The sequence below is a fragment of the Trichechus manatus genome, unplaced genomic scaffold (genome assembly GCF_000243295.1).
Source record: "Trichechus manatus latirostris isolate Lorelei unplaced genomic scaffold, TriManLat1.0 scaffold00027, whole genome shotgun sequence".
Classification (NCBI taxonomy): domain Eukaryota; kingdom Metazoa; phylum Chordata; class Mammalia; order Sirenia; family Trichechidae; genus Trichechus; species Trichechus manatus.
This window is the reverse complement of record NW_004443963.1, coordinates 1,060,408-1,083,583: the sequence shown is the minus strand read 5'-3', so window position 1 is coordinate 1,083,583 and position 23,176 is coordinate 1,060,408. Positions and strand designations below refer to the sequence as shown.

At 38.6% G+C, this 23,176-nt stretch overlaps 1 protein-coding gene across 1 annotated transcript in view; it reads right to left on the bottom strand.

Annotated features, from left to right (window-relative positions):
* LOC101359011 (GAS2-like protein 3) overlaps nt 1–19,930 on the bottom strand; it is a 26,406-nt gene extending 6,476 nt beyond the window's left edge. Inside the window, exons 1-3 of the mRNA XM_023728950.1 lie at nt 19,874–19,930; nt 5,513–5,560; nt 4,456–4,521 (exon numbers count right to left, since the gene is read on the bottom strand). Of these exons, the coding sequence (XP_023584718.1) occupies nt 4,456–4,521; nt 5,513–5,536 (90 nt within the window). The 5' untranslated portion in view covers nt 5,537–5,560; nt 19,874–19,930. The remainder of the gene's footprint in view (nt 1–4,455; nt 4,522–5,512; nt 5,561–19,873) is intronic.
* Nucleotides 19,931–23,176: the final 3,246 nt, after the last annotated feature.

Sequence of the window (23,176 nt, the reverse complement as noted above, 5' to 3'; positions counted from 1 at the left end):
TCATGCCACTTCAGCAAATGAAGGTCCTGAAGGCTTTACTCCATCCATGTCATTAAGGTTGACTCTACTTTGAGGAGATAGTTCTTCCCCAATCTTATTTTTACTGCCTTCCAACCTGAGGGGCTCTTCTTCTAGCACTATATTAGATAATGTTCCACTGCTATTCATAAGGTTTTCACTGGCCAATTTTTTCAGTAAATCGCTAGGTCCTTCTTCCTAGTCTGCCTTAGTCTGGAAGCTCCACTGAAACCTTTCCACTGTGGTTGACCCTGCTAGTATTTGAAATACCGGAGGCATAGCTTCCAGCATCACAGCAACATACAAGCCACCACAGTACAACAAACTGACAGATGAGTGGTGGCTGTCAGATGAGTGGTGGTTACATACAGGGGGATTTATCAAATGGGAGCCAGGTTTCTCACTGTCAGAGAAGAGATGAACAAATATGGAATGAAAGAAACTAGAATGAATCCTATGGTGTTAGATAGGAATTGGGAGGTATTTATGTGAACTCTTGGTTTTAAATAGCTATAGATATATAAATACAGATACAGGTGTTTCTGTATGTGCGTATGTATGTATTTACGTATATATCTATAATTATTCCCTAGTTCTATCCACTGAGAGGGCCTGGACACATCAACACCTCAATAGCAATGAGCACACCTAGTGTCCAGATCTTGGCTTCAAAATACCATTCTCCAATGACTTCTTAAGACAAATGGCTGATTGCAGGGCTGGAGCAAGAAAAGTAAACAATGAATCTGAAATATCTTTTGCCAAAAGCAAAGAAGTGCTCAAAGAATGATGAGGACATGTCGAAAGGACACAGAAGCCAGCTTGAAAGGATTTCTGCTGGCTAAATCAAGGGTAATTTGAGCATTCAAATAAATAATGATAGAAATGGATTATAATATATTGAATAAAATAGATAACCATGAGTTCAAACCAAAAAAACCAAACCCGTTGCCGCTGAGTTGATTCTAACTCATAGCAACCCTAGAGGACAGAGTAGAACTGCCCCAAAGGGTTCCCAAGGAGAAGCTGGTAGATTGGAACTGCCAACCTTTTGGTTAGCAGCCAGGCTCTTAACCTCCATGAGCCCATACAGATATAAATAAATGAATTGAAATTTTGGTGAGGAATGGGATTTTTATATAGTTTCAAAGTAACTCTTCACAAAATACTTTACAGAGGGAAAAAGAGTAATTTTACAGTAGAGAAATCTGGCAGATACCATCTTAATCAGGTGATCAAGGTGAACACCATCAGTAATGGGACAAATCAAAATCATATACCACCTGCTAGGCTGCAATAAGAATAGACAGCATCCCTCTGTGATATTCCTGTCAGAGATGCATAACCTGAATCTAATCATGAGAAAATATCAGGCAAACCTAAATAGAGGGATATTCTACTAAATAACTAATCTGTAATATTCAAAAGTGTCAAGGTCATTAAAGACAAAGAAAGACTGAGATATTGTTCCAGATGATGAAGACTAAAGAGACATGCAACTATATGCAACACTCAATTCTAAACCAAGCATTATTGGGACAACTGGCAAAACTTGAATGTGGTCTGAGTATTTAATGGTCATACTATATTGATGTTAACTTTCTGATTCTAATGATTTTATTGTGGTTGTTGTAGGAAGATGTCCTTGTTTGTGAGAAATACACACTGAAGTATTCAGAGCTAATGGATCATTGAACAGCAACTTAGTCTCAAATGGGTCAGGCAAAGAAATTTCTCTGTATGACACTTAAAAACTACTCTGCAGATTTGTGATTGTTTTAATTTTTTTAAATGGTTAAAAAAGAGGTATAAATAAAGGTTAGTACCAAATTAATCTAGTCCTTTATTGATTCTTAAATATAGATTATTTCTCCCTAAAATATATTAAATGTACTGAGGTTCATTTAAGGCAATTCTTACTACACCAAACCAAAAGCCATAGAAACACCACAGTTAATCCAGTCTTTGAAAAAAACAAAAACTGCTTCCAATATTGTATGAAGAGAAACAAACATGTTAAAAAGGAAATCCCAAGGGCAAAGACAAAATGAACAAGAGGCAAGGAGGAGAAGTGATATCCAATAAAAATCCCCAGAGACAAAGATAAATGTAAGTCTTCTGAGTGATATTAGTTCAAAAATTGGGAGTGGGGAGTGAACTCCTAAATATATGAGGATCCTGTAAGTTCTAGGAAAAAAAATAAGATGTTATTTTCCTGAATTCTCTTCAAATTATTTCAAAGGGAATATAGCAAAGATGGAGCCCTGGTGGCACAGTGGTTAAGGGCTTGGCTGCTAACCAAAAGTTTGGCAGTTCGAATTCACTAGCCGCTCCTTGAAGCCCTTTGGGGCAGTTCTACTCTATCCTATAGGGTCACTATGAGTCGGAATCAATTCAACGGCAACAGGTTTGGTTTGGTTTGGTTTGGTTTATAGCAAAGACTTACTATCTAATTCTTCCCTTCATAAACATTTCTTACTTCTGTTTGTAATCCCAGGACTCAGTATAATGCTTTGCACATAGTATTCAGTCAAAAATATTTGAATTGAGTAATGCATATCAGCAAATGATCTTTGTACCATCAAAGCCTAATCTACAAATTAACATACCATCCATCCATATGCAATAGCCTGGGTTCAACTTTTCCTCACCACCTTTTCCTTAGTTATGCCTTCTCGTCCTATAAATCCTGTCTCAGTCATTTCCATTGCTCTAATCATTACTTCAGACAATTTCAACTTTCTTGCTTTGCCTATTTTTGCTGGGAATAGTGGAGCAATACATTTTTTCATTAATTCTAAAACCATATTTTTTAAAATTTTCTAATCTCCAAAACCAAGATGCATCTTATAATCAATGATATTTTATAGTCAATGAAATACACGATTTGTCTTTTTACCATTTGGCTGAGCTAAAAGTTGGCAGAGCAGGTGCAAACGTTTGTCAAGGAAACGTATGCATGAGGTAGGAGGGTGGTTTTGAAAAAGTTATGTGAAAATGGGAGAGACTATAAAATAACAGTAACGAGTCATTCTAATTTCTTGACACATTAAGAAGAAGAATATTTTTTGGATTTTCCTATCATTGCAACCAAAAGACATGAGCCAGTCAGTAGGGTATTTATATTGTTAAAACAAGATGTTAATGACATAAACTACATGTATAAAGGTTGTTCTCAAACCCACAGAAAGCTGTCATATTGCAGACATTCTTAATCCCTAGGCAGTCTATAGATGAACATGGAAAGGACATGAACTTCTTTATATTTAGGAAAAAATCTATGTCTAAGTACCTATGTGCCCTTTCCTAGAGACAGAGTTCATAGCTTTTGTCATAGTCTCAGAGATCCTATGATTAAAAAGAGGTTAGGAACTATTATTCATTGATTTCTAGACTATATGTGGATTTTCTAATCAGAATGAGGGGCAGGAAAGAAAGGCAAGGAAGATCTTAACGTACTAAATGAATAAGAAATCAATTTATAACAGCTATATATTGAATGTCTACTCTCTACAAGAAAAAGTTGAAAATCCTAGGAAGGTGTCACATTCAGCAGGGAGAGAAACAAAATCTCCATGAGAGATGTCAAGGTTGCTCTTGGAGAAGAATCTGTAGAGATAGATTTGTGGTATCTCGATCAGAGAAAGTTTCATGGAACCACAAACTATGAAAAAAGTACCAAGGTAAGAAAATATTCATGACCATTAGTGTGGTAATGAGAAAAACATGCTCAATGCAGTGAGGATAAAAAGTATTCTATAAGGAATCAAGAAAATATAATTGACAAGAAACAGATGACATTTCTGAGACTTGGATAAACAGGCGACAAACACAAGTAATCAGACAAAAAATGGTTTTGAGTATGAAGGAGTTTCAAATCTAGTGAACGTGGATGTGAGAGGACATAACTTTATGGAAGACTGTCATGGACTCCCAAGTCCCAAAAAGAAAACAGTACAGCAGAGTTCTTTATTACTAGAGTAGAAAGACATAGCTGATAGGGAGTACAAGCAGGATCACATTCAGGGTTGTTCTTAGCTATATGATAAACAAATTCTATTCTCTAGGCTGTCATTTACTATTATCTTGATTATAGCTGTTGTGTGCCGTTCAGTTGATTTTGACTTACTGCGATCCTATACGACAGAGCAGAACTGCCCCTTAGGGTTTCCTAGGCTGTAATCTTTACAGGAGCAGATCGTCAGGTCTTTTCTCCTGCAGAGGGGCTGGTGGGTTTGAACCACCGACCTCTTGGTTGGCAGCTGAGCACTTAACCATTGTGCCACCAGGGCTTGTTATCTTGATAAAACCAAAAAAATAAATAATAAACAAATCCATTGCCATCAAGTTGATTCTGACTCACAGTGACCCTACAAGACAGAGCAGAACTGCCCCATAGGGTTTCCAAGGGGCAGCTGGTGGATTCCAAATGCTGACCTTTTGGTTAGCAGCCAAGCACTTAACCATTTCATCACCAGGGTTCCCGTTATCTTGATAAGCTTTCTTAAAAAAAGAAAGAAAGGTTTCTATGACACAATTACAATCTCCAGTTTTACATCTGGATAATTTTGTTGTACCAACAGTACCACCAAACTTCGCAAGTGCCTACTATGCAATACACATTCTGTTAGGCACTTTGCACAACTACCCTGCAAAATCTAAGTACTGCTATCCTCTACTTAGAGACAAGGAAGCAGCGACTTAGGGAGGTAAGATAACTTGCAAGAGTCTCACAGTCAAAGTGGCAGAACTAAAAGCTGATTGACTCTAAAGTCACTTTCAAAGGCAAATTTTATCATCAGCTACTTGTGTATTTCTAGCTAGACCTTCAATATAATTTTTATCTTTAATATTCAATCATGTCATATATACATATATGTATGTATATATATATACTCAAAAGAAAGGAAACTTAAAAGGATTTAAGACTAACATAGCAAATACCAACTCTGGAAATTATTTAAATATAAAATTATTCTGGTTTGTCTCGATACCCCCCCCCACTTGAGCTTACCTCCTCACAAAAAACAGGCAAACAAATAAACTTTTAAAAACTTCTCCTTAAAATTTTAATTTTTAATGCCTAGTCATGTACAGGCATGTACAAGGCACATGTAGAGCTATCTAAAATAAAAACATTTATATGTTTTCACTGAAAGCTCTTTTAATTGTAAATAACACTAAATTGTAATGGAGGAAAACTACAAAATATTTCAATTCTCTTCTAAGTGTGGTATAAATAAGACAGACCCAAAATCTCTAAGGTTTTTTTGATTACTACTAATATTCAGTACAAACAAAAGCTTAGAATTAGAATCCTTTTCAGAAGAAACTAGAAAGTCAAAATATAATATTCCTATTATTAAAATTTGGTGCTTATAGAAACTAGTGAAATAAAAACATTTTGTGATGATTTTGGCATTTTCTAATTATTATAATTCAATTATATTAATCCCATAATTTAAGGATGTATTTGTCCAAGAGAAACACTTACTTGAACTGCAGGCTGCATGGTCATCTGTACTGAAATGAAGTTGCTTTTCTGAAAATAGAACAAAACCTTAATATGCAGACAATGACAACCTCTCCTCCACCCCCATTACAAAATTTAGGATCTGCTTTAGTGCCCTAATTGACTGAAAAATGTAAAACTTTTTCTTCTAGTTGAACAGTTTGACTATAAGAGAAGTCAACAATCATTCCTTGCTTCTTACTTTATAAAAGTATTCCTCATATGAAAGAGACAAACTTGAAACACACTTTAACATGCAGTTTCTGGCACTATAAATCAAATTAATTCTTGAACCAGTTAGCTTAGTAAAATAAAATTAGCAATAAAACTTAGTCCCCAAAATTTTATTTTCCACTGTAAACATAATGTAAATATAAATGTAATGTATAAATATAAGGTAAAATCACAACTGATATTAAATATCAAGTATCTCTCATCTGATCTTTACATAGAAATCATGTACGATCATCTGGACTTTGTATAAATTCACAAGCTAACCATAGGTTTCTTCAGCTAGAAGATAAAAAAGATAAGCATCAATTTTAACTGTGAAACAACAAAACTACTCAATGCCTTTCTGTAATAGTTTCTCAGAAGTTATCTTCTCCAAGACGTGCTGAAGGCAAAAAACAAAAGGAATAGCAATTTTAGCTTCAAAGAACTATTCTTGAAATCTATAAGGAAAAAATATAACTTTAATTAAGTTAGGTTAATGCAATTCCTTAATGTATTTTCAGGGAAAAAAACAAAGAGTTTAATAATGCTCAGAATCATACAGACTATATAACCCAGGATTTTTTTTATTGCTTAGTAGCAGCATAATAATCCAGTCTATTTTTTGTTATAAGCCACCATTAAAATAGTCTAAGAAAAAAATAAATAAATAAAACGGTTTATAAGGCTTTAATGATATAAATTTCCAAGAAAAAGTTATTTTCTCCTCTAAGTTATACCAGACATACCTCACACACGGCGCAGGCTACACATACCACTTTCCTTTCAGGAATATTTCCTCTGTTACCAAAGTTGAGCCCGAGCTAAGCCTAACTAAACAGTCTAATAGTACATCACATTTTCTTTGCGGGAAGGCAAAGGACAACAGAATGTCCTTTTTGATGTCATTTTCCCTTCCTTCTACCATAGCAAAAGGCCAAAGTACAATTGAGCATTACTAATGAGCTTGTGATGCTTCCCACGAGCTAATTCAGTGGGGAATACATTTTCCTTTGGCATAAATAATCCTTTGTCCCCAACAAAGATCCACAGTAACACGCTTCTGAGACCATTTTTAAAAAATGGCAGCAAAGAAGCTGCTCCCATTAAAATGAGTAGTCCCACATAATCAGACAAGAGCTTTAACAGTTGGAACTGCCAAGCCGAAACAAAAGAAGGCCTAAATTATAAGGCGTGTGCAAATCAAGAACAGTGACACATTCACAAAGAAGCTATCACAAGAATGTTTAGTAGTTGCATTTTCTATGGAAAATTCAACAAGACTAGTTTTATGAAAGAAATGAAAAATTTGTGCACAACCTTGGGTCACTTGAATTTTTGCAAAACAGTCTGTTATTTATTTTTTTCAAATCATACTTCTTGTGGTAATGGAAAAAACTACTTTTAAGATGATAAAAATATAACCATCTGGATTACCTTTAAAAAGAAATTCTTCATTAAAATAGTACTCAAAGAAGTTATAATGTATCTTCATATATGAAAAGCTATAATATATACAAATACATGCTTTTACTGAGAAACTTCTGTAAACTGATAAGACTCTATCAGTCAATCATCAATTAATTAATAATTAATTAATTAATACTCACTATATCTCAGCTAGGTTATGATATTTTCTAGTCATTCACTATTCTCTTTGTAAACTATTTTTGTGTCTCAGGCATTTAATCCCAAGAACAGCCACTTCATTTTGATAGTCAGTCCCAGTCCCTGACCTTCATCACAATCACAACTCTTGCTTCTGATCCATTTTACTGCCAATTTTCTTCTTTTCTATCTTTCCCTAGAAGTCTCAATCTTTTTTCATATAAACCAATTATACTGAACTATTGACACTTCAATTTTGGAACTGCATCTTAATTAGAAATTTAAATTTTATTTTGGTTTTGTTCTGTCTTATTGGAAAAGCTTACTTCCATTCTTCACCAACTTGAGAAAGTCTTTTCCCTTAGATTTGAGGAAGCGGGGGGGGGCGGGGGGGAAAGGCCTCTCACGTGACCAAGTCCAAACCATCCTCTAGCCCTGCTGGGACTCTTTCACAAGACATGAACTTACATATAGATCGTAAGTTAAGAACACACTTTTAAAATCTGTGGAAACTGTTACAAACACAAACTGTGCTCATCCACTTGAAATGTGACCAAGATCTAGGCCTAACACACTCATTTTAAAAATAATTTCAGTCATATGGTCTATAAGATTATTTGTGGTAAAGCTCTTCATACCAGTTTGACCTGAGATCATGATGGAAAGAAAGCCAATCTATTGAACTGACCCTTTATATCACAGCTGCAGAATCTGAAACTAAGTACTTTCCTACTCTTTACCCACATATAGGAGATGATGGGAAGAGCTCAAGGTGGCACAGCTCAATCTTGCACAAATCTGGGGTCAAGCAAGGAAAATAGTGACAAAAAAGCAAAGAAATAAGTTTCTTCAGAAAAATAATAACATAAACTACCACCGCACTTCACATATATGCATCAGTCACCAGATCACAGCCATGATGCATACGGCTGCAAGGATATGATAAATGCTAAAGGTGGGAGAGCAGTTACTGCTGAGGAGTGGCAGGAAGGTGAGATTGGGGAGGACTGTATGGGGCCTTTCAACTGCACAGGTGTTTATTATGCTAATCTTTATGCCTTTCTGCATGTCAGAAATATTTCATCATTTTGACACTTCTTTTAGAAAAATAATTGAAGACTGTATCCTCTCTGATTTATTCAGGAAAAAAAGCCAGCTGTTGTTCAGCTTTAAAATTTTAAGTTAAATATTTCCTAATTGCCTAATAAGACAAAATAGAAATGCTATATCCATACCAAAAATATTTCACATTTCTTTCTTAAAAAATGTGTACTAAAATAACTTACAGAAAGACACACTGTGGTAGTAGAAAGTATCCAAACACATCTGGTTTGAACTCCACCTCCAGTATACAGTAGCTATATGACCTTGGAGTAGCTAACTTCTCCGAGCCTTAGTGTTCTCATCTATAAAATGGGAATACCACCACATCTCTGGTATGGCTGTTGTAAACATTAAATGAGATGACACATATAAAGTATCTGACACATAGTCTGCACTTAAATGAGTTAATGTTATTAATCCTATGATGAGACATAATTATAGTTCATTTAATATAATTTATCAAATTAAAAGAGATAAATCGAGGTTAATAATACTCAGAAATCATTAAACATAATTTGGAAAGCTTCTTTTATTAACATAAAAATAAATATAAATGAAAATAAAAGTTTTAAAATACCCATATTATAATTGGGAGACAACTCAGATATGAGTTTTGTAAGTGACTTACAATTCTCTTTGCTAGAATGAGTCTTCAGGCATTTAATACAGGCCCTTTGCCCCAGTCAGCCTGTCTCGTCACTCTCTTCTCTACCAATTTTACTCATATCTGTGGCTATATCATAATTCAGGCTATCATCATATGATGTACACTCATTCATTCAACAAGCATTTATTCATCACCTTTATTGAACTAGGCAGGTACCATATGCAAGAAACACAATGATGAACAAAATAGACATGCCCTTATGAAACTAATATATTCAATGGGAAGATTAAAAATAAGCAAATACACAAATGAACGCATAACGTTAAATCATGAAAACTGTTTTGAAAGAAGTAACAGAGTGCCACAAGAAAAACAGCGAAGGCCTAGGTCAGACTCAGACTGAGTGATTAGAAATGGTTTTGCTATAGGAAAAACACGAATTTGAAGAATGGTAGGAATTAGCTAGGCAAAGAAAGGAGAAAGAGTTCTATGCATGCAGAATACTTTTTGCAAAGCTCTGAACAGAGAAAGAGTTTGGTGGATTCCAAGAACTGATAGAAGCATGGAGACTGTGTGGCTTAGGATGGGGCTGATGAGTTAGGCAGTGGCCCCATCATGCAAGAGCATGTTAAGGAAATTAGATTTTATTCTAAGTGCAGTAAGAAGCCACTGAACAGATTTAACCAAGGGGGTGACATGATCTAATTCATAGCTTTAAAAGAGTTCTCTGAGGGCGGAAGACTAACATGGGAGTAACATGGTGATGGGCTTGACAGAGAAAAGGGGGAAATAAAAATGGGGGATAGAGATGCAGTGAAAAGAGACTAAGGGGAACAGAATGACGAGAGGAGGCGAAACAGAGAAGGGTAGAAACAATGAGAGCAAAAGAAACAGCCTACAAGAAATAAGGTGGAGAGATGCCTGGAGGAGGAAGAGCTAGGGATACACTGCAGCAGTCCAGTGACAAATGATGGTGACTGGGCTAGAATCCTGAAAACAACTCAACTGGGGAGAAGTGGAAGGATCTGACAAATATTGGTGTTTGAATCAATGGGACTTGATAATAGATATGACGGGGCTGAAGCAAAGGGTTGTAAGGGCAGAAAGAAGTTTTAAGAATGACTCCTAGGTTTCCGGCTTCAGCTAAATAGATGGTAATGGCAATTACTGAGATAAGGATGATGGGAGTCTGAAAAGATCGAAGCAGGGGACAGAGCATAAGGAGATCAAAAGTGCAGTGTTTTGGTCATGTTTAATTTGAGAAGCCTTTAAAGACGTTAAAGTGGAAATGTTAGGTAGGCAATTGGGAATATAATAAGAAGAACCTTCAGGAGGAGATAAAAATTGTCAGCACTTATCTGGGAAGTAAAACTACTGGAAGGAATGAGATCACTTGAGAAAGGAATCTAAGAACAAGTCCTGTGAAAATCCAATATTTAGACATCAGAGAAGGAGCCAGCAAAGGAGACAGAGAAGGAATAGTCAGAGAGATTTCCTATCATTTCAACTAATCCAGCTTTATAACTTTGTGATTCGCCTCCTCTAAGTAGCCCTTCCCGATCAAAACCCAAAAAAAACCCACTGTCCTCAAGTCGATTCCAATTACAGGGACCCTATAGGACAGAGCAGAACTGCCCCATAGGGTTTCCAAGGCTGTAAATCTTTTTGGAAGCAGGCTGCCACAACTTTCTCCCTTGGAGTGGCTCGTGGGTTCAAACCGCTGACCTTTCGGTTAGCAACTGAGCACTTAACCACTGTGCCACCAGAGCTCCTATTAGCCTGAATTCTGATTATACCTTTAGCTCTTCAATTCACAAAGCAGTTCTTCCAATCTCTTGCTTGTAGGGTGCCTTGTACTATTCTGAGTTATTCCTGTACATCGTTTGGCCAAGTGTATTGCAAGTTCCTTTACTGCTGCTGGGAAAAGTACTGATAGAAATATTCAAGCCTGAAGTTCAGAAAACAGTTTTGGTGCAAGAAATATGGAAATACCTAGAAAACAAAATTGGGTTGTCTCCCTTCTCTGCAGTGTTTCTAATGTAGAAGAAAAGTGACAGTAAAGCTTGGAAGCAGGCACAAAGTAGACAGCTGTCTGACTTTATCTAGAAGAAAGGCAGATTGCTTTAAATGGTAATAATACTCAAGAAAAAAGGAGGTGAATAAGAATTCATGCCCCTGTCTCTTGGGCCCTTGGATATGTTATTATTTGCTTAAGCCACTCTTTCCCTCTCCTTCCATCACAATTACCTTTTACTTTTTGTATTATTTATTACAATGAACTGAACTGATAAATGATTTTGTCTCTCACCAACATGTCCAAGATGAAATACTTACAGTCGTTACTGGTCAAAGTACCAGAGGAATCACTAAGGAAAAAATGACTAAGGCTGGTGTGCAGGCAGGAGGTCCAAGTGAACAGGAGGGAACAGCTGTGCTAAGGGGCAAGATCTGATCGATGTGTTACCCAGGATTTCATATTGCTGCACGAGCGGACAAGCACATTTTTATTACATCTTAATCACAATCCATCTGTGTTAGACAGAACAATGACCCGCTAAAGATGTCCTTTATTTTTTCTTCAGTTCTTTCAGCTTGAGAAATGCTGAGCATGTTCTTCCCTTTTGGTTTGCTAACTCCACGTCTTTGCAAATGTCATTATAATACTTTACACTTTGTCTTTTCCAGCTGCCCTATGAAATCTTCTGTCCAGCTTTCGAATGCATATGAGGCGACTGAAGGTATCATGTCTTGGGTCACAGGCATCTTAGTCCTCAAGGTGACATCTTTGCTTTTTAATACTTTAAAGAGGTCTTTTGCAGCACATTTGCCCAACACAATATGTTCTTTGATTTCCTGACTGCTGCTTCCACGGGCGTTGATTGTGGACCCAAGTAAAATGAAATCCTTTACAACTTCAATATTTTCTGATTATCATGTTGTTTACTGGTCCAGTGAGGATTTTTGTTTTCTCTATGTTGAGATGTAACCCATATTGAAGGCTGTAGTCTTTGAGCTTCATCAGTAAGTGCTTCAAGTCCTCTTCACCTTCAGCAAGCAAGGCTATGTCATCTGCATAACACAGGTTGTTAATGAGTCTTCCTTCAAACCTGATGCCGCGTTCTTATTCATAGAGTCCAGCTTCTCGGACTATTTGTTCAGCATACAGACTGAATAACTATGGTTAAAGGATACAACCCTAATGCACACCCTTCCTGATTTTAAACCACTCAACAGTCCCTTGTTTTGTTGGAAAGACTGCCGCTTGGTCTACGTAGGGGTTCCTCATGAGCACAGTTAAGTGTCCGGAATTCCCATTCTTCACAACGTTTACCCATAATTAGTTATGATCCACACAGTCAAATACCTTTGCACAGTCAATATCTTAGTTATCTAGTGCTGCTATAACAGAAACACCACAAGTGGATGGCTTTAACAAAGAGAAATTTATTCTCTCCCAGTCTAGGAGGCTAGAAGTCCAAATTTGGGGCATCAGCTCCAGGGGAAGGTTTTCTGTCTGTCGATTCTGGAGCACGGTCCTTGTCATCAATGTTCCCCTGGACTAGGAGCTTCTCAGTGCAGCAACTTCAGGTCCAAAGGATGCGCTCTGGTGGTATGAGGTCCCCTACTCTCTTCTGGCTTCTCTCTCCTTTTATCTCTTGAAAGATAAAAGGTGATGCAGGCCACACCCCAGGAAACTCCCTTTACACTGGATCAGGGATGTGATCTGAGAAAGGGTGTTACATCCCACCCTAATCCTCTTCAACATAATCCAATCTTGCCTCATTAACCACAGGCAGAGATTAAGATTTACAACACATAGAAAATTACATCAAGCACAAAATGGAGGACAATCACACAATACTGGGAATTATGGCCTAACCAAGTTGACACATATTTTACGGGGACACAGTTGAATCCATGACAGTCAATAAAACACAGATAAATCTCTTTCTAGTGTTCTCTGCTTTTAGCCAAGATCCACCTGACATAAGTAACGATATCCCTCATTACATGTCCTCTTCTGAATCCAGCTTGAATTTCTGGCAGTTCCCTGTTGATGTAGTGTTGTAACTGTTTTTGAATTATCTTCAGCAAAATTTTACTTGCATGAGATATTAATGATATTGTTTGATAATTTCCACATTCCATTGAGGATCACCTTTCTTTGGAACAGGCACCCATACGGGTCTCTTCTAATCGGCTGGCCAAATTTCTTGGCATAGACGAATGAGTACTTCCACCACTGCATCTGTTTGTTGAAACATCTTAATCGTTATCCTGTCAATTCCTGGAGCCTTGTTTTTCACCAATGCCTTCGGTGTAGCTTGGATTTCTTCCTTCAGCACCATCAGTTCTTGATCATATGCTACCCCTTGAAAGGCTGAAAGTCGACCAGTTCTTTTTGGTACAGAGACTGTGTATTCCTTCCATCTTCTTTTGATGCTTCCTGCATCATTCAATTTTTGCCCATAGAATCCTTCAATATTGCAACTCAAGGCTTGATTTTTTTCTTCAGCTCTTCAGAATTCTCCTTAGAAGTGAGGATGGTGAGACTTCAGCTCATGTACTCTGGACATGTTATTAGGAAAGCCCAGTCCCTGGAGAAGGACATCAGGCTTGGTAAGGTAGAGGGACAGTCAAAAAGGAAGACTCTCAATGAGATGAACTGACAGTGGCTGCAACAATGGGCTCAAACATAGCAATGATTGTGAGGATGGTGCAGGACTGGGCAGTGTTTTGTTCTGTTGTACACAGTGTTGCTATGAGTCAGCACCTAACACCAACAAAGATGTCCATGTCCTAATCCCCATAACTTGTGAATATGTTAACTTACAAGGCAAAAGAGACTTTACAGACTGATTAAATTAGGTACAGAGATGAGAAGATTACCCTGGATTATCCAGGTAAGCCCCATGTAATCATAAAAGACCTTAAAAGGTGGAGGGAGAAGGTGCAGAAGGTATGTGAGGACGGAAGCATAGAGGAGAGGGGATGTGACCATGGAAGCAGAGTCAGCGAGAGAGATTTGGAGATGCTACACTGCTGGCTTGAAGATGGTGTCATGAGCCAAGGAATACAGATGACCTCTAGAAGCTGAAAAAGGCAAGGAAACAGATTCTCCCCTGGAGTCTCCAGAGGAGGCTCCTTGATTTTACCAACTCCTTAATTTTAGCCCCATAAGACTCATGTTAGATTTCTGACCTTCAGAACTATGAGATAATAAATTTGTGTTGTTTTAAGCCACTAAGTTTGTGGTAATCTGTTATAGCAGTAATAGGAAACTAATATATTAAGTGAATAAAGGAAGCTTTGCCCAGAGGGTCAAGACATTTGACCCAGAGAGAGTAATATACATCCAGAATATGATTAGAAGATGTAGCGACTCCAGTATGTCAAAAAAAGAGAGAGAGAAGGGCATCAGCTGTATATAGCACACTCAAAAAACAAAAAAAAAAAGATCCAAAATTTATAGGTAAAGCCCATGTGTGTGCTGTGTGTCATCATCAGCAGCAGCATCTGAAATCATTTATTCACTCATTCACTTAAATATTTACAAGGGCTTCCTGTGGTTACTCTCAGGGAACAACACCAATATCCACCCAAGTTACCAAGTCATCCTTGAGCCCTTCCTCTTTCACACCTTGGCCCTTTTCCCTCTCCCTACCTTCCCTCAGCCAAAACAATCAATGACCACATCCTGTTGCTTCAACCTCCAAAATTCCTCATTACCTATGGCCACTCCTCTAGTTCAAGCCATCATCATCTTTCTCCAGGTTTACTGAAATAGCTTCTAACCAGTCACCCTTTCCCCAGCCTTACAATCCTCCAACCTGTTCTTCACATACTACACCTAGAGTGATCCTTCTCCAATCTGACCACATTTTACTCCCCTACTTAAAACCCTTAATGGTTTTCCACTACCTACAGGATAAAGCCCAAACTCGCTAACAAAGCTAACAAGGTCCGTCTTCTAGGATCCCCTCCAGCCATAGTGAACTTTTAGACCCTTTAATCACCAGGCTCTCTCACCTCTGGATCTTTGCACATGCTGTCCAATCTACATGGAACGCTTCTTCCTCCTCTCTTCCTGACTCACTCCTACCTATCCTTTAGGTATAAGCCTAGATGCTCCACTCCTCCAAAAAGCCTCCCCTGCCTCTTCCCCATCTACGTTAACAGCAACATATAATATGCTTCTGTTGGAAAACATGGTGCTGTAGTGGTTAAGAGCTACAGCTGCTAACCAAAAGGTTGGCAGTTTGAATCCACCAGACACTCCTTGGAAACCCTATGGGGCAGTTCCACCCTGTCCTATAGGGTCACTATGAGTCTGAATCGACTCGACAGCAACAGGTTTGGGTTTTTTGATATTGCACTATATGATAAAGTTTTTATAAGATCCTTAAGAGGGTAACATGATCTATTTCTTCTACTTCTTCTTAGAAATCAGTGCTAAAGTTAGTACAGGAATTACTCCTGAATATGATAAATGCTTGTATTTATCCCTAAAGGGAATATGAAATGACAATAAGATGAATCAGTGGTATATTCATTTAAGAAAAAAAGCAACTTCCATAGCAGATGAAAGAAGTAAGATTTCTACAGTTTAATAAAACATGGTATTTGCAAAATATAGACTATTTGTTGGGAGTCTTTGCTTTTTTATTTGAAATCTTCCCCCATGCAATGTTTGCAGAGATTGAACCTGAAAGACTTAATTCTTATATGAGATAAATTAGTTTGTCATAAAATTTTGTGAGACATTTCAGTCTCAATTTTAAAAAAGAACTTGAGAAAATAAATTTATCTTTACATATGCTAGACTAAAAGAGTGTACAGTACACATACACAAATGCTAATATAAAGAAATGTAAGAACAACATCTAAACATCCATTAACAGGAAACTGCCTGAATAACTTACAGGACATTCATACAATGGACTCATTCAGCCACTTGAAAGAAAAGATAGAGTATATCTACTGATATGAAAAGATGTCTATTATATATTATATGAACAAAAGCAAACTTCAGAACAGCCCTAGAGGTGCAGTGGTTAAATTTTCAGCTGCTAATCAAAAGACTGGCAGTTTGAACTCACCAGCCGCTCCATGGGAGAAAGATGTGGCAGTCTGCTACCGTAAAGATTATAGCCTAGGAAACGCTATGAGGCAGTTCTACTCTATCCCATAGGCTGGCTATGAGTCATAATTGACTTGACGGCAACGGGTTTGTTTTGTTTTACTGGGATAACAAATTTTCTCTAAATTATGTGTGTGTAAAAGAAAAAAAATTCTGAACATATTTAAAAAATTTTTTTCAACAGTCAATTTTATTTTTGGGACAAAAAATATTAACAAGTCACCCATCAAGGCAAAATAAGCCATCGTGTTTAAATAAAGCAAGTCCTTCACGTCACTAATAACGCTTCTTACAGATAAGTTTATGTTGTGTAACAGTAGGCAGAAGTCTCTATATTAGTCAGCACTTAAGCAATACCTAGAATGATTAATGGTCATAATGCTGTAAATTCCTAGGATGCTTCCAATAGCAAAGGTGAAATTACATTTAATGTATCTTATTACATTGTAATGCTTCATAATTTAGTAATTCATTTACAAAAAGTTACTACAAAATAGTAACTTTCTGCTAACCAAACACCTTACTCTACAGCAACATACTCACCTGAGAAAACTTTTTGAGTATTTATAGGGAGAAACACTAAATAAATTAAAGCATAATCATTACCTATATCTTGTAAGCATTAATTACTTTTGATGCATTTCTCAATGACAATTAAATTGCAATTAAAAATGGGGAAACTCAGTGTGAGACAAACTGGCTGACAGACTCAAGTTTCCTCTTCTCCCAAATTCTATACACTACATCACATGACTCACTAGGTATGTAAAGTTATATCTAATAACACAGTATGGAAAGTAACCATAGGAAGAAAAAAGTAATACACACACACACACATACATCTTACTGTAAGAAAGGAAAATATATCAATACATATCAACTTTGTTAGTCCTTTATTTCCCTTATTAACAATGAACAAGCAAAAACTAAATAGAAAAATATAAATTAGGAAACACTTCTGAATTGATCAATTCTACAAACATCATCAGACTCATTTAGTTTCTTATCTCACGGTATATATCTGTCTTGAAAAAAGTACAGTCAGAATGTTCCTTAGGAGGGAAGATGTTGAGACTCTGTCTTACATACTTTGGACATGTTTGCAGGGGAAGGACATCATACTTGGTAAAGAAGAGGGTCAGCAAAAAAGAGGAAGACGCTCAATGAGATGGACTGACACAGTGGCTGCAACAATGGGCTCAAACATAGCAATGATTGTGAGGATGGTGCAGGCCCGAGCAATGTTTTCTTCTATTGTACACAGGGTTGCTATGAGTCAGAACCGAACAACAACAACATATTGTTGACATTATTCTCTTATCACACACTTTGATCAACCATCACAAGTTATTTCTCATTATCTGTTAATTCAAAAAGTGTTCAGAATAAACCCATAACCACAGCAGAAACGAACTTGGGCCATACAAGTAAGTAATCCTGTGTGCTGACGTTGATTAATGTTAGTAATATAAACATGAAGATAGTGTGATCACTACCTTTACCATCGCTAATAGACTTCACAGAAAAGAGTCTGGATGTTGGAGTGAGGCAGTCTGGAGTGAATTCCAGGTTGACTTTAGTTTATAAGTTATTTTCCTTCTATGAGCTTCATCTCCCCATCTCTAAAATGGAGACAACACCAACTACATTGTAGGATTATTGAAAGATCTCACAATAACATAAGTACCTAGAAGACAGTATCTGGCACATTTTAGGTAATAATGTGATTAACAATAATGAGTGCTTACTATGTGCCAAGTAGTGTTTTAAGTGTTTTACATATATTAACTCAACCAATGAATGGTAACTATCATCATGTCTGGCACTGCTTTTACCTTCTGTTTCTCCCTATCCTTTGGTAATAGCTCAAAAAATTTAATCTGATTTAAACAGGATAGAAATAATAATGACTATGTGTCAGGCACTGTGCAAAACTAGCTACATGGATTATGATTATTTCACCTAATCCTCACAACAACTCTCGCATCAATAAAGTTAAGAACCTTCTTTTACGGATTAGGAAATTTTGCTTTAGAAAGATTAAAAGACTTGTTTAAGGTTACATGGAGTCCCTAGGTGGCACAAACCGGCCACTGTTTGGCTACAAGCTGGAAGGTTGGCAGTTTGAACCCAACCAGAGGCATCTGGGAAGACAGACCTGGTGATCTGCTTTCTTGAGTGGCAACTAACAATAAGGTCACATACCAAGTAAAATCTGACTTCAGAGCCCAATGCTTAGTCACTCTGCTAAAAAGAAATACTACTTTTAATTCAATAATGTCAAAGAAAGCAGACAGCTACTATTTAATGCCAGTTGGTTTTTAATGAGTGTTTGAAACAAATGAGTCAGGCAAACATGTATCAGGATCTACGAAAGAAGAGTCTCACTAGAGTTTCCACTTTTTCTGTCTCCTTCCAAAGAGAATCTGAGGTGGTGAGAATTCCAATTCCTAATCATTTAAGTGCCAAGAGAGTGATCAGATAGGGGTTCACAAACTGCTTATCTTCAGAAACAGTAATTATTAGCGCACTCCACACAAACTAAGCAAAACCCAAACTGACCAACACTAAACCAAATCAAATCCATTGCCTTGGAGTCAATTCCCACTAATAGCGACCCTAAAGTACAGAATAAACTGCACCATAGAGTTTCCAAGGCAGTAAATCTTTAGGAAAAAGCCAACTGCCACATCTTTCTTCCGCGGAGCGACTGGTGAGTTGGAACCTCCGACCTTTCAGTTAGCAGCCTAGCGCTTAACCGCTGCGCGACCAGGGCTCCTTCTGACCTAGACTAGGCCTGCAAAAACCATCTTTTTATTTAATATTGACTGGATCAGCTAGCCCTCCCCACCCCCATCGGTACCACAAAGCACTCTAAGTTTATAATATTCAATCCCTTGGTTTGAAAAGATTAGCAAGGAACCCGGGGGTGACTGCATGGCGAAGCACGCTTTCCAACTTCCTCCGATTTCCCGGGCAATCTGCAAGTCTCCCACTTATTTTGCAAGCCTCCCCCATGTAGTCCTCCAAACTGAGGGGTGTCGGTGGGAAAGCATCGTTTAGGGCCTCTAGTTATATTCCCTTGTTCTTTACGTTTGGGAGATCTGGTTTCTGCGTGGACTGGACAGAAGAGAGAAGAGACTGTAAACCCTGCTTTGAACAGAAGCTACTAGAGGACAGATGACTGCGTGGTTTTCTTTACATGGTCAGGGACTTCATCAGTTTATCATCCCGAGGGTGATGATGAGCAATAAAGTGACCTTATCTGTACTAGGCGCTTTGGGGATGAAGGTGCTCATAAAGACCTAAACAACTAGCTTCAGGCTTTGATGCCTCTTTGGTCTTAAAGCTGGGCGGGTAGCGGCTAGGTATCTCTACCCCACGACAACACGCTCACACCTGCCATCCCCCGCACACCTGTGGCCCACTTTCACGCACAAGGGTGGGCAGGTGAAGGCAAACACATCACCTTGACGGCCCCAAGACCCAATCAGAGAATGCAGCCCCCGCAGCGAGCCAATCGCAGCGGGTCTTGCATCCCCCGGGGGCCACCCCCCACCCCCACCAACTCACCGTGTCAACTCTGCGGAGTGCTGAGGACTCCTCCAGGCCCCGAGACGGCGAAGAAAAGTTCGGGAGGAAAAGAGAAAGCACACAGGGTAGTACTCACCAGCCCTGACGCACAAGGGCCACTTCTCCCTGCGGGCAGACATAAAGGTTCAATCAGTGCTGGGTCGCCACGCCCCAGAACAACCGCCTCCGCCGCCGCCTCAGCCTCAGGGTTCGCCACCGCGCGCCGCTGCCTTGTTCGAAGGGACCAATCAGGAGCCGGAGAGAGGGCGTGGGGTGGAGGCCTCGCCCCCGGCTGCTAGGGAGCACGAGACCCGCGCGCGTCTTGTTTGTCTGGGGGCGCCCACACAGGCCACAGCCTAGGGGTTTACGCCTTGCGACTCTTGGTCTGGTGTCTCGGGAGCTCTGGTGGCCAGATCCTGCTTTTCACTGAAAGGCAAAGTGACTTGGTCAGAGAGCAAAGTCTCCCACCTGCCCACTCAGCGACAGCCCGTTATTGGTCCGGATAGGCAGGAGAGTTGAGTCTATCTCGCTTCAACCCTTTGGTGTTACAAAGATTGCTTCTTAGGGTCCTGGAATGTTGCCGGGTGGAGTTTACGGGCGTTTCCCTGAGTTTTATCTGAGCTGTTAAGAGCTCCTCCCAATTCTCCACTCCGGATCTGGCTGTACTGATCGCGGCCCTGTTTCTAGGGTCCTAAGGAGAGAACCCTTTCAGAGAGAATCTGAGGAGGTAGGAGATGAGGCATAGAGAGGAATCTTGTAGCTCCGGGTAACCTGAAGCAAAGGGAGGATACTGACTCTTCCTCGTGGGAACATCAGAGCCATACTCACACACAAAAGTTAACCACAACGTTATAAGGGATTCTTACTAGCCTCAGAGTTGAGATGAAGCGGAGATTGGACATGAATGTAGTGATAGCTAGGTCTGTGATAACTATAAATACGACTTGTTACTAGCGGGGGGAAAAAAATCACCTGCTGAAAGCCAGAAAGCCTGAATTCTAGCCCTGTCCCTTTCTCGCTTGTTAACTTTTAAACCTTTGTCAAATCACGTCTCCTCTCTGGGCCTCAGTTCCCCATCTGTAAAGTGTGGGATTGAACTGGAACAATGGTCTCTCTCTAGCATTGGTTCCTTGGTTCATGAAACAAAAATACAACGAGGACATACCATTGCTTGTTGAAGGGTCTAAAATGAAGAAGACAGGCCCTGTCTTCAAAGTGCTCACAACAGCATAGTGAAGGCTAACTGGAAGCCTGTGGAGGTCTGTGAAGGAGGAAACACCTAACAGTCTTGAAGGGCGATGGTGTGAGGTTTGAAGGAGCTAAATTTTGAAGAATGAATCGGGATCTACCAGGAGGGAGAAGTAATTGGGAGTAAGGGGTGCTTTCCAGGCAGAAGGAAGAACAAATGCAAGATTCCAGAGATTTGACAGCAGCTGGAATTTTCTGGAAATAGTACTTTTGGATGACTAAAGTTTGGGAACAGGGAGCTAGATCATGCTGGGGGAGTGGTCGCAAGCGCAGGTCCTGGTAGGTGTGGTAAGGAGTGTAGATTCTTGCAGCCAATTGGGATTGATTTTAAGGAGAGGATGGTACGTACACAGATTTGTGTTTTAAAAAAATAAATATATAGCTGAGGATTTTTGGAGAAAGGAGTAAGTCTGGTGACAGTTTCAAAAAGTAAAAGATGACAGATAGCTACACTAGCTCAAAAGGGATAGTGAGGAAGAGGTGTCTGTCTGACACTATCTAAGAGACTGACTTATCTGGACTTGGTTATCATGTGATGGTGGTGCCAGTACAAGGAATATAGGAAAAACAAGCTGTGGGGGTAAGAATAATGCATTTTGGTCTGGGGTGTGTTGAGTTTCAAGTGTCAGAGGAACGTGCAGGTAGAGATGTTCAGAAGATAGTTGGAAAATTAGTCTAAAGCTCTTTAAATTTATCTGTGCAGGAGATACAGATTTGAGAAGTCAGTTCAACAAATATTATTCAGCACTTACTCCGTTCTAGGCTCTGTGCTAAGCACAAGTGATCTTGCTCTCATGGAGCTTACATTCTGGGGTAGGTGGGTGAAGATGGTTATCTAAAAGCTATCTGAAGTTGAACCTGAGGCCAGACAAGTCTTCTTTTTCACTGAAGTCGATCCCAGATACTTTGCTGCCTGTGATGGCAATCCATCCATTTTCAGAGAACCTATTTTTGTTCAAATCAACCTATGTTTAATAGTCTTGCTATTTAAAACTGAATGGCAGTTTGTCATACTACCTTATTTAGCTAAATTTCAGGTTGAGTTGGATGTGTTGAACCTTAACATCAAAATATGTACACTTTTATACAGGACCTTAATAAGTAAGTTGTGTTATACTGATCTTGTTTGATGAGTTATTAGTTGTCAACAGGGCTTTTTTTTTTTCCTTACGTGCATTCTCTGTACCTAAACATTTTAATGCCATTTATTAAAAAAAGCCATAGAAACTATGCTATATGAGGTATGTACATAAACATGGTCTGCCTCTCTTGCTCTCACGTGTGCGCGCACACACACACACACACACACACACACACAATATTTCTAAGGCATTTTCTGAAAACTTGGCCTCAGGGTAAATTTTTATGTTTAATTTCTTTTTATTATCATTGTCTATTTTGTTTGACTTGGTAAATTCTCCACCTTATAAAGAGATGGGACAGTGTGGCAGAAAGTGAATCTAGAGTCAACTAATCTGTGCAAATCACTTTCTCTCTAAGGCATATTCTTCACTGGTTAAATATGGGAATTGGATGAGGAATTCCCTTCTAGATTCTTTGATTCTTCTTGCTTTTCTCTTCTGTATATAAAAAAGTTCCCCTTGTTGCTTTCTCAACCCCACTTTTCCCTTAACTCCCAGTTAGTACCACACTCCCTAACCACACTCACCAGCTACTTAGCTATCTTGATTTTAAGACTGCAATTAGTAATTGAGGGTTATTTCTGAGGGTTATTTCTAAGGGTTGCAAGCTACTTTCATGTGTGCACTTTCTAATTGGTGGTTTGGTTAATAGTCATATTTTAAAGGTTCTCTCTTGAAATTAGCATGGTTGTAACATGCAGAGCAAGCCTCACCAGTTTACTTCCATCAGATGACAAAGTCTTAGTTCTGACTATCCCAGAATTGTGAAGATGTGGCCCACTTTAAGAAAGCACCGAATTTGGTATTCTAAATTTTTAAAAGTTATTACATTACATTAGGAATAATCATTCATCTGACTAAAAAGTTATACAAAATACAAAAGGATCTCTAATAATCACAGAACACGTAGATATTAAAATATGATTTGGCTTTTTTATAGCCCTACAATAATGCTTCTATTGCTTAACACACCATAGCCATTGGATTTTTGTTTGTTTTTGTTTGGTTTA